Source organism: Sesamum indicum, linkage group LG9 (assembly GCF_026168435.1).
Source record: "Sesamum indicum cultivar Baizhima isolate 11 linkage group LG9, ASM2616843v1, whole genome shotgun sequence".
In the NCBI taxonomy this organism is placed as follows: Eukaryota; Viridiplantae; Streptophyta; class Magnoliopsida; order Lamiales; family Pedaliaceae; genus Sesamum; species Sesamum indicum.
This window is the reverse complement of record NC_142665.1, coordinates 5,343,937-5,357,121: the sequence shown is the minus strand read 5'-3', so window position 1 is coordinate 5,357,121 and position 13,185 is coordinate 5,343,937. Positions and strand designations below refer to the sequence as shown.

Sequence of the window (13,185 nt, the reverse complement as noted above, 5' to 3'; positions counted from 1 at the left end):
TACATTGAGATTTACTGCCACTTTGCCGATAACACATTACAAGAAGGTAAAATCACCATGCGCCATGTGCCATCCAAGTTGCAGTTGGTGGACATCGTCACAGAGGCAATTGGACGGCCTCAATTCCATTTTCTTCTGGACAAGTTGCGCATTTGGGATCTTCAAGCCCCAAGATTTGCATAGGTTTGGTCATGACTCGATTGTAAGTTAGATCTCTCTAGAATCGTCTCTTAAGCGCAATATAGAGCTTTCCTCCATAGGTTTTGTTTCAAATCTTTACGTCATCTCCAAAGTCCATAATGAGATCTCCTGGTGTTACTATAATTCTCTATCATGCACAAGCAAAACAACCCTCATTAAGCATGTTTGTGCATCTCTTTCACTACAATCGGATGATCTTGATTAGGTTCAGACATGGAGCTTCAGTAGGGAGATCAACGAAGCAGCAAACCTTTTTTGGCTCGAACAGCATCCTCTCTGCATATCAATTCAAAGTCTGTCGACCGCACACAAATTTTGCTAGATATTGTAACTAATTGCTTGATACTCCCTTAGACGTCATGTCCCTGCAATTTCTTTCGTATCATTGCTTTAAGTCTTTACAATGAGGTGACACTTACTTAAACAGGATTTCACATCAAACAACGAGAATCATGCGTTGTCTATACAAGATGGATGCCAGTACTAATGAAACATGATTCTCACTGTCGATGTGAAACGATCATTTAGGTAAGACTTTTCCGTGTAACAAAAATTCTCATTTCAGTGAATATGATGCTGCTTTAACATACTTTCTCCTGTGAATGCCTATTAGTATGATACCGTATACTGGTCTTTAGCATGCCTCTACTACTAACCAGAAAACTACGACACAGAAGACAATTATAACTTTGCTCTGACTCCTATGCAATTTATGGTTTCTGGAACTCAGATCATGTTCTCAGGCTAAAGTAGAGACGTTTTCTTTGTCTACTGCTGTATCACTGAAAATTACTTCATTGTTTTCTGCTTCTCCTTCGTCGTCTTCAACCGGAGTTTGATCCTCTTTTGGGAGAAGAGGGCCTTGAGGATCTCCATAAACAATGCTGAACATCTGACGATGGCATTCATTGCAGAAGTAGAAGTAGGTGAAATGGCCCTCATATGGAAGCTTATGCAGCATGACATCTGGTAGAACTCGATGCACAAAGTCGCTCATTGCTGGAGGGACCACTGTATCCTCAGCTCCCTATTTGACATGAAAAATGGAGAAGCGGAAGAAAAAATGAGCTCAATATAAGCAGTTCAAAAGCACACATTGTGTACCAAGAGTACTCTTCTCAACTGATTTCACCAAAAAAATGATAAGCACTTAAAGTAAAGTATTGCAAACACCCATTAAACAAAAATTAATTACACTCCTATACTTTAACATTAACATCCGATCAATTTTTCTATACATTACGACATGTTCAAATGGAATGGGGGTGTTGTGCAAATGTTCTAAGAGAGTGTTTCCAGTAATTGTTGGAATTACGTTAAAGAGAAAGTAGTGAGTGCTTAAAAACAAAAGTGAAAAGTGGAAAAAAATAGAAAAAAATGTAGTTGGAAACTTTGGGAAAATAGTTTGGTATTTGGAATTATGCCAATAAACCGCAAAAAGTTGGTAGAAACCTGTTTATATATTTTAACTTTAAATCAGCTTAGTTTAAACTATTCAAAAAATAGAAATTATAAATAAAAAACAATCTTTTCAATTTATTTTTGGCAAAAAACTGGCAGACACTCATTTTTAGGTGTTGCAAACCTCGCTGAACTTGGTGAGTTTTTGTAATTTCAAAAGGGCAGCAAGCGGTATAGTCAGTAATCTAACCAGAGTGGGATCTAAATGAAATTAACTTTAATAGAAACTATTTTATACCGTGTAATCAAATTAAAGTATATTTGCCCCTAAAAGTCTTCACATTTAAGATAATTGTGGCTAACTTTTAAACTGCATAACTGTGGTATTCTTCCAACACTGGAAATTTAGAAATGAGGACTGAAGAGAAGATAGGAAGGCTACCAGACAATTCACTAACCTGCCATATGTGTATCGGGCCGAGAAATCCACTCATCCTTTTCTCTGAAGGACTGTACATTGATTTAAGCAATGCAAGAATGCCTTTACCGTTATGCTTGTTCTGTACTTTGAGGTCTCCAATGCCGAAACCCCAATTTGAGACCTGCAAAGCAGCTTCCTCAACAAATGGCTTTGCATTTCCCTGTCGAACTGATTCTTCGACATCCCTCTGCCAGAAGTCCTCGAAAACTCTGTCCTTTACCAGAGCCCTGTCCTATACAATTCAGTGTTCAGTGAGAAATTTTCAGAGTCATGATCAATATTCTTTCTGCTGAAACAACATTGGCAGATAAAATAAACTTATGTAGAGAATGACCCTTCAAATTTTATCTATGCTTCGTTCTTTGTAGTTTGCAGACAGCCGTTACAGCCTAAGCAGGAGTTCAACTTAGAATTGCAAAGTCATGGTTTTCAGTTGAGATGACTCACCCTCTTTCCGAGTGAGAGGTAATGCCATGTATTAATCTGGCCATGGTTTCCAGAAAGGAATGTTCCTCGATAAAAGTATGGAAGTAATACAGGAAATTTCCGAGCTAAAAAGTACATCAGTTTTTTCTTTACTGTCCACGTTCCCCAGATTCTTCGTCTCTCTTCTTTGGTCAATTTCGGTTCATATGGATTAATCATTGGAGCAATCATTATAGCACCTGAAAAGAATGATCCAGAACAGGATAAGCAGGAGGAAGATGTTTCTTTGCAAACTGCTGATAGACACAGTCACAAGTACCATCAGAAATTCTTCCGTAAGAGTTAGTGCAAAAGTTAAGCAAGTGATGGACATATACTCAAGCCAGCCAGACTACACATGTTTAGTGATTTTTTTAAATCCGGGCAAAAAGTAAAATAACCAGAGTGATGTTAACAATCCCATCAGCTGGACTTCCTGCAGTTAAAGTAGATAGGGAGCTCTGGCAAAGAACTCCAATGTCATACTAATACTTCAGCACACAAACATAACGAGCATGTCTATTTACTTCTCCACAAGTTTCATTCACTTATGTGCTCCATATATGCTAATATTAAGGTTATTAAAGTTTCTTGGACAAAATAACACTGGTGACTGGTTCAAAAGAAGTAATGAGAACTTACCCGCAAGCCTATCAGGAATGTAACGAACCGCAGCCCAAGCATGCTTGCTTCCATCAGAATATCCCACTACCCAGAACTTGTCGGTAATATTCACAGAATATGACAAGTGTAACATATCCAGAGCCGAAGTCTCAAGGTCTCTATCTGGATGAGGATCACTTTCCCCAAATCCAGGTAGATCATATGTCACCAATCGAACTCCAAACTGTTGCAGTAAGGAACCCTTGAGGCCAGGAATCCCTAGTTTCAGAATTGGCAGAGTCCAGATTTTAGCTTTATGAGCTTTTCACGAACCAATATCTCAGTTTGTTTGATAAGATGAAGTGCTTAAACAGCATACCTGCAAGCCGGGATGAAAGAAATGAATGGGGGACGATCATTGAATATCTCGCTTGGTCAGCTGGAACACCTTGCTCTTGATAAGCTAAGCGTCTTCCATCTGGAAGCAATATAAGGCTAGCACTAGCAGGATGGACCTTCATCTTTTTAACCAACGGAGTTGTAGTTTCAGTAATATTTACAATTAAAGCTGCACAATTTAATTGCCCAGTCAGTGGGAATTGGCTGGGGAAACAGGAACGATAATATAACACAGAGAAATCATCTTCTTCATCAAATTGCTAATGTGAAACCAACTATAATCCAAATGCTCTAGTTTTTTATCTTTCAAATAATCATAAATGACGAAAATTATAAAGAACAAAGGACGCACAGATTGGAACAAAAAAAAAAGATCTCTTCATGCTCAAAAACTAATTTATCTCTGATCTGCTAAAACTACTAAAACGGATGCTTTACTTACTCAATGAGAACAATCCCCATGAGTATAACCAGACAACACCACTGATCAACTGGTATTCCTTATGGACAAGTTTTCACAGGTCAACTTATGGAAATAACCAACACATTGAGAGTGAGTGATCAACTTTGAAAATCGAAAAAGTCAAAGCATTTCAAGAAAACTTCCAAAGGGTTTTCCTAAGTATCTCAGCAGAGAGATACACTGCTAAATTCAGGTGATTGATTGAAATACATTCGAAACCAAGACTGTGTTATGGCTAGATGTATAATATTTATCTGGAATATACAGGGCACTGCAGCGAAATCTTTAAAGACGAAAAGCAGCAGTAATATAATTCAGAACAATTCCTCCCAAATGGTTCACTCATCCGAAGTATATTACCTTGTTAAAGCCAAACAAAAGCCTGAATCTTAAAATTATTGGCAAAACAGTTGAAAGATGATTCTCAGTTTCACATTCACTACAGTTCTTTTCTTACCATTCTTCTTCGAACTTCAATATCACATCAAACAACCATCACAGAAACAGGAGAGAAAGAAAGGGAAAAAGAACTACAAAAGAATCACCTGCAAGAGCAACAACCCAGACACAGGCAATCACGGTCCAAGAATGGACCGGATCGCGATCCTCCGGCAGATACTCATTCAAGAATCTCAATTTTCCCATAATCTTCAGGCAAGGGCCCTTAAACTTCCTCACAATTACCGAATCCTCCCTCAATACACTCTGCTTCACGACATCCCTCACTCCCTTCCCAAACTCCACACTCATCTCCGCCGCCCCCTTGGCAAACTCCGCCACCTGAAACCTCCAATCCCCACCCTCCCCCGCCACCGGAGTTCCTCCATCCGCGGCGGAGTAACTGTAACTGTACCCATTGACTTTCCCAACGTCCTCATCGAGAAGACCCGCAAACTCCCCCTTCCAGGCAGCTGACTCGTTGACCTCAGACATCAACAAGATTTAACAAGTGGGCTGAAACCCAAAATCTACAATGGCGTCAATCCCAAGCTTTTCTCTCCAAATATTTATACATATACATGAATATAAGTATTCTTTTGCTACATATGTAAACGAAAAGGATAGGCAAAGACGCTGTGGAGTGGATATAGAAATGCGGTGTACAAGATTATAATACAGTAATTATTGTGTTGGTATTTGTTTTTTGAAATAATGGGTTGGTTGTGACTTGTGAGTATTTGCATGAGTTGTTCCTGTTTGCCATTAATGGATACGGGTGGCTTTTTGGAGGTGGGGGCCGAACTGCAATTTTCAGGAATCTAGGGGCGGTAGGTGAGAGAGACAAGGTGGTGGGCGCGGAACAAAGGCCACGTCAGCAGGAGTAGCGTGGAGTGGGGGTGGGGGTCTCAGGAGCCGACAGAGGTGGTTGCATCGTGGCGGGCCCCGCCGTGTTCTGGTCGTGGACGGGTAGTAACGGCCATTCCCGGTCTTCTTTTATAATCTTTTATGCAGCCCATTATACAGTATACACAATGCGTGTACAGTTTTTTTCTTTTTTCAAAATAATATATATATATATATATATTTGTGAAAAAATTATTAACACAATACTATTTTATTATAATAACATAAAAAAATTACATTTATAACCTTTTGAAATATATTTAATTAAAGAAGGATAAGGGTATTTTCGTAACATTTACATAATGCATAAATATAAAAACGAGGAATTAAGCACATAAATTGCAAACTAGGTATTAGACGGTGTGTTTGCAAAAATATTTAAAAAATTAAAATGATTAAATATCAGTTCATTTATATAAATAAAGCAAAGTGAATCTAATTTATGAAATATAAATAAAAGGAAAGCATAAAAGAGAATAAGATAATAAAACTGAAATAAACATAAATATTTTTAAAAGAAAACTATTAAGAAATTCAGAATGAAGAGGAAAAAAAACATTAATATTAGACACATAGTAAATTAAAGTTGAAAAGGAAAATGACAGACCAAAACACCAACTTCTCCACTCTTCAATTAAAAAAGTTCTTTTTTTTTTTAAAAAAAAAATAACTTTTATGATAATCTCCGAAAAAATTAACATATTCTTCTCTTTGGGATTATGAATAATGTACTTTAGAATCCAATCCTTTTGTACTTACCATTATCAAAATATTATTTCTAGAATCTAATATTGTTGTTTTGTAATATTAATATACGAAAAGTAGTCATTATTTCATTTTGTAACGGTAATGGAGTTGAGAAGAAGTTACTGCAATAATATTTGTAACAATTCTAATCAATGAATGTGTCAATAATATGGCAATAATGTTGTTCATTACAGCAATTATGTTGTTGCATTTTTTGTGTAGCAAAGTATAAGTACATTTTTAAAAATTTTGTGTAATATTTTATTAACATTTATGATAAAATAGAAATTAGTGATTCTGTATATTAATAATAATTTATACTTATTGTTTATTAAATATTAATCATGTACAAAATAATTGTTGATGATATCATTTTTACAAATCTAAACAATTAAACCTGTATCTATTTAGACATAACAATATATCTAAATTAGATTTATTATTTATTATTGTAAAAGTATGAGTAATCACTTGGAATATTTTAGGTTTATTAAATTTTTTTTTCCTAAAATAACTTTATTAAAAATTCTCTTGGGGCGAGCTTGGCCTTATCCTAAGTACCGATTATCCCTATTGATATGCTCTTAGGTTGATAAGTCATCTAATAAGGTGAAAAGTGTTGTTGACGTGTTAGCTGAGTTGGTTGGATCACCGATAAGTTGCAAATGAGCTCGTGTTGCCTTGGGCTCTTCAACGTTTCAACTGAGTTGGAGATTTTATTTTGCTTGTTAGGTGTTTTACGAATCTTTGGTCCATTGATTATGCATTGAATGAGTTAAATAATTTCATTGGGCTTTAAAAGATTGACGCAAAATCCAACTCGACCCAGCGTGACGCCAAAAGTACAAATCAATAGATCGATACTCATTCAAGAAAAATGGAGAAAGTGGGTAGTTACATATTGTTAGGCCCTTAGTAGCTTGAAACGACAAGTCTGCATGCCAGTGTGCAGACGATCCCCTCGTATTGTGTCACTTGTACAAATGTGTTATGTTGGTGCCATGACACAGGCTGATTGGCTTACCCATAGCACATTGTTGGACATATGTGATGGAAACCAGATGGTGGTGCATGATGCTGACATTATGGTTAGGCTTGGCATGTCGTATGGGAAATTAGCCCACAGATGGCAAGCACGAGCATGCAGGGCAAACAATGTGCACATGTACAAGACAGGCAAACAGGCACGGTGGAGACAGGATCGACGGTCATTCACAAACGATTGGAAAAACATTTATTTGGACAACTATTATGGTTGTCCTTACCCAAGACAACTGTTGTTATTCAATCTTGATTGACTAGAAACTATTAACACTTGTTATCACTATATTAAAGTTCCTAGCAATGGAGGATGTCCATTGAGAAAATTATTTGTTGTCTTTTTAATATGTTTATGCTCTAAGTTGCAATTTTTCTTGATGTGTGTAAGCCCAAGTGAGGTTTCCTATATTGATCTATGGGAAATAATGGAAGGTTAGAATTTGCTTATAATCATTGTGTTCTAAGTTTATGCATGAGTGCTTGGTTTGCTAAATTAACTCACTAAAATGATCAAACACAAGTTGAATGATCAAGGAAAATTGACTAATTAATCGTAAATACATCAAATCTTACAAAACATAAGTATTGTATAAAAAAAATATTTTCTGTGTAACACCTATCCAAATGAATAAGCACCTACTCCCTCCTAAATTGACCTTGCTAATTAAGGGCACTTCCCATTTTGGGGAGCTTTGTACATATCACTAGGGAGAGGTGGGAGCCTCACCAGCTAACCCCTAACTCCTCTACCACTCTCCTATAGAAAGGGGTCAAGTAGCTAAAAAGTTAAGGTTAAGCATTCTTGAGACTTTTCCAAATATTCTTCTATACTAATATTTTATTAATTGCATCTAAAATTATTACTAATTTAAATATCAAAGCGTTGACGTGTTCTTTTTATAGATTTATTCATCGTTATATCAAGATCTACAACTTGACACATCTATATATCTTATGGTGTTGAAAATTCAATAGACATCAACATCCGTATTTTAATATATATATATATATATATACACAATAATAAGAGGAAGAGATCATATATATGCAATAGTTTTATTATTAAAATACTTTTTATCTGGTAATGGTGCTTTTGAGTTAATCTTTTATTCATTCAATTGGAATATTTTCATAGTTCTGAGTCATGCGTACTATACCCACTTTGCGTATTTTACATTAGTCGTAGGTTTCAAAATAAGTGTTATAAAAAAGAAAAACATAAATAATACTTGACTCTGAACATCAAAATACAATTAAAAAGGATTGAGTTACAAATAAAACAATATTTTGCATTCTAATTTAGTTATTAAAATTTTATATTGCGAAATATATTATACATAGTTTTTTAAACTAATAATATTACATAATACTAAGATATATCTATTTGTATTTATGGTAGATAATAGTAGAGGATCTTGTGGCAGTATATACTATCAACAATTCAAATAAATGAATCTCCAATATACTTTTGGCATGGTAGCTTCAGAAATGTATTTGTCCCTTCCCCCCCTCCCCCCTCCCCCCCTTTTTTTTCCTTTTTTCATTAAAAATTTAAGAATTTCAGCGACGTGTCATAATAAATTAAGAAATAATCTAGAAACCTTTTACCTTACAATTTATAATATGTTCCCTCTACCCGAAAAAAAATTAAAATACAATAACATCAACTAATGTATTTGAAATTAACAATATGAACCTAATAAAAATTCCAATGACATTAATGGCTCATGCACAATAATAAATAGTTATCAGAATACATTCGATGCACACATCTCAATTTTCCCTATACTTATTTAGTTATTTGAAAGAGTATAGAATAAAATTTGAAACGGATCCGAACTAATTTCTTAAATATTTTTATTATTTTTAAATTTTGTATTAATTTAGAATATTATTAATAGAAAAATTTGAAGATAAAGTAACTTTTATAACAATAATTATGATTGAGGGTAATTTAATTAATAACATTTAACAACCGAATATGATTAGTTTAACTGGTCGCACTTAATAAATAGCCTAAATTTGGTAGACAAAAAATTGGCCTTGGTGTCAATATTGAGGTGCTTGACCGTGTCCTGTCACAATGAGATCATTACCTTGTGTTTTTCTGTACTTCAATTCACAAAGTCCAATTCAGCCAAGAAAATTTTGGGTTGTCCATGACTTTTGAGCTTTTTAATTCCATCAAAAGTGTAAATATTTATCAATTTTTATGATTACATAGACGAGCATCTCATATTGATTACAAACAAAATGTTTGAACAATTTATAAGTTACAAGGTCTCCTCTCCGTAGTGAGGCACATTTTTAGGATAAAACTGTGAGGTTAATATATAATCAAAACGAATAATATCTCGTACAATGCGACACCGATCAAATCACAGGCCACATCATTTTGCGCCATCTGCAGGAACGTGGCCATATGTACATCTGAAGCCCCTCGTCTGTGGCTGATGATGCAGGCAAGCGCACGTACCATATTGGTTGCAGATAAGGAACTTGAGTGGCTTATAAGCCCCAAGACCTCCTCTTCCTAACCAGACGCATTTTTAAAACAAAATCGTGAGCTCATGCAGAATCAAAACAGTCAATAATATCTCACGTAATGGGACACCAATCTTATCACAAATCACATCATATAAATTTGCTTATTAACATGGGATTATAGTATATTATTGATTTATAATTACTAATTCATTGTTAATTAGTATTCAATATATTATTCGTTTTTATTTAAAAAAAATAGAAGTTCAAGCTTTAAGGTAAGATGTAAATGTGAATTGAATAGATAGATATCCATTTAGTTGTTTTCAACATTTTTCTCTTAGGGTAAAATATATATTATTACTTTGTTGGTAATCACTGCAAAAAAGAGAATATTAACAATAAAAAAGGTATATGATGATATTAAATTATCACTAATTATATGTATCAATGTGATGAAATGAATTTTTATTTTGCGACTATAGTGATTTTTACAATGTAAATTTAAGTAAACATTGTTGCTAGGAATAATTAGCGACAAAATTAAAATGTACATAAAATTATTGCTATAAATAATTAGTGATATAAATATAGTATAAAATATATTTATTATTAAAAATATATCATTAATTATCTATAATAATAATAATTTAGTGCATGATTCTTCTTACAAATAATTATACTTTCACCATATTACAATTATTGTCACTTAAAATATATTTTTAATGATAATTTTAGAACTGTCATTAATATTATATTTGTGGTAGTGAATCAATATTCACATATTTGATCAATCGACTAAAAGAGAAACAAAATCCAAAATTTGACTTTAAGTTAAGATATGTTTATTGTTCGAAAAAAAATTATTCATGTAAGAATTTAATCGAATCGAATCAATTATATAATAAGTGTAATACACTTATCATGTGATTGGTCACACTTTTTAATTAAATACCAAACAAATATATTATACTTGTCATTTAATTGGTTCAAATCTAACCCAATATAATCAAGACTAAAATTTCGTTATCTAACATTTATTTTCTACATTTTTTACCCAAGAAGCAAATGAAAAGAAAAGTATTCAAATTAAACCCAAAATTTCATAGATTGGATTTTTTATAACAAAATTCATAATATCTTTTATTTTATTTAACACACGTAATATGTATAAATTTTGTTCAAATAAAATAAACAACTCATTTTTTTAACATCTGCATGTATATATTACACAGGTATTATTCATATGATCTCGAATTCTGAATTAGAAAATTTAATTCGAAATTTTCCACAGAAGCATGAGATTTATATGCCACATATATTTAAATTTCATATTTAACATTTCCAATTTTTATTTTCTATCCATGAACGTGTGTGATGGGAGATTGATTTAGGTTTCAAGGATGGAAAAGTCGAGAAAAATTAGGGCCACAAATCACACACACACACACACACACACATATATATATATATATATATATATATAAGGATAAATCAAAAACGAAATTAAAAAGAATTACTTATATCCCATGTTCTCTGAGCTAGAGATCAACAAGGCAGAATTAACACTATTTGCACACTCGATCTATGCGTTCAATTTTTACAATATTAAATTATAAGTATATTTAATTAATTATTTTAAGGAATTAATTTTGTTTTTAATTATACGAATACTTATTAAACTATAATAAGTGTAACAAGTATCAATTAAATAATATATTTCCTTTCTTTGTGGTATTAGTTTTATATATATCTGTGACTCGTGATGAAACTGACTTATACGAAGTTTTATGGGTGGTGGATGATTTAACTTGAATAACTATGTTGTGAAAGTGAAGTTGGTCAGCTACCTCTCATTTTGTTCTAGGATTCTTCTTTTTCATAGATCATTTGTGGCATAGGGGAAGGGCTCGTGCAGCTGCAACAGGATTTGGAAAAGGAATTGATCATGATTTTGAACCTGCTCTTTCCATGACCCCTCTTAATTGAGATGAGACGGGATCCGATGCTTCAATTGAAGTAGGAATCACTTTGATTCCATCATACATAGAAAAAATACATTGAAGTATTATATTTATTGAATAGTATGTCGTTAATGCTTGTAAATGAAAATGGATTAATATATGGTTTTATGGTACTAGCTGTTACAAGAATAGTGATATGTGGAAACTAGAAAATAATGAAAATTGAATATAACTGTGATATGAATACTCATTGAATTGTTGAATAGCTTATGTGGTAAAAAAAAAAAGAAAAAAAAAGAGCTATAATGGGATATGAAAAAAGTTATGATGCAGAGTGAGATTAATGAGCCCGTGTGGCGTATCAAGGGAATTCACTTATGTAATAAATGGTGATGTTGAGTTGATGGAGAAAGGCACTGTATCACGTTCTGGTAAACAAACAAGGAAATAATGAGTTTAATTGATTGTTTTGTTATGAGTTGACTGCGTATTAGATAAAGTTCATTTGTGTTGAAACTAAATTAATTATACTTTACGTATGTTGCTCATCTTGTTTTATCTGGATGACATTTGATGTATATGTATAGATAGTGCCAGTTATTTGCTTACTGAGTTGCAGGCTCATTCATCTGCTAATATTTTTCAGGTGTAAATTTTTTGTGTCTACTCATGAGAACTAGATCCAAGTTGTGCATTTCGATCAGATAGGCTAGTATGTAGTTTTCTCCTTATTTTTGAGTAAAAATAGAGGTCATATTTTGAGAAGATATAAAGATGAAATGTGGATGACGTAAGAACTAATTACAATAGTTTCATTGTGTGGGGTTTGATATGTGCACCCACATATAAATAAATAAATATATATATAATCTTGTGGGTTGATTTTGCTTCTTATGATGTTGGGATTACGTATATATAAATAGGATTTAGTTTAAGTATGATATCAAGGGAGATTTAGTCGTAGTATCAATGGAGGATGCTACAATTATAATTCACAAAACTTATTCTAGTAAAATAGATCTTGAGCAAACATAAACGAATGAGAATGTTACGAATTGTGTAACTGCGACATCTTAAAATAACTAGTTTTGGCCTTTAACAACAATTTTTGCATGAAATAAACCACCTCTTTTTAACAACTTGATTTTACCAATTGTTCTATTGATACACATTTGAAGTTAAAATATTTTAGTAGCTTTAATAAGCTGTTCATTTTATCTTCTTTTTTCTTATTTGAATAAATAAATATAATAAAAAATCAAACTATACACACACATCATATGTGTTCTGTCTACTAGTTGTTATTAACTCAAAATTTTCAATCAAAATATTGGTAGTTCTCAACACTGTTTAAGTAAACGTAAATCAACTCCCAAAAAATAAGAAGCAAAAGTAAACCTGAAACAATCATAAAATTATTTTTCAGACACTTATGCTATATTTCATAATTATATTAAAATTCAAGGACGCCAATTTTACCCATTTTATTTTTAGACACCCCAACTTAAGATTTATTGAGGAAAACCCCATCTTTCTCCAACTTATTTCCATATACCGTCACCACCACACGCTCAAAACAAACACATAACATT

At 33.0% G+C, this 13,185-nt stretch overlaps 1 protein-coding gene across 1 annotated transcript; it reads right to left on the bottom strand.

Annotated features, from left to right (window-relative positions):
- Nucleotides 1-563: 563 nt before the first annotated feature.
- On the bottom strand, nt 564-5,203 carry LOC105170693 (uncharacterized). Its single transcript, XM_011091570.3, has 6 exons — nt 4,559-5,203; nt 3,531-3,719; nt 3,191-3,430; nt 2,531-2,748; nt 2,061-2,315; nt 564-1,228 (listed from the first exon to the last, which is right to left on the bottom strand). Exons 1-6 carry the CDS (start codon nt 4,944-4,946, stop codon nt 941-943), a joined length of 1,578 nt encoding a protein of 525 aa, XP_011089872.1. The 5' UTR covers nt 4,947-5,203; the 3' UTR covers nt 564-940.
- Nucleotides 5,204-13,185: the final 7,982 nt, after the last annotated feature.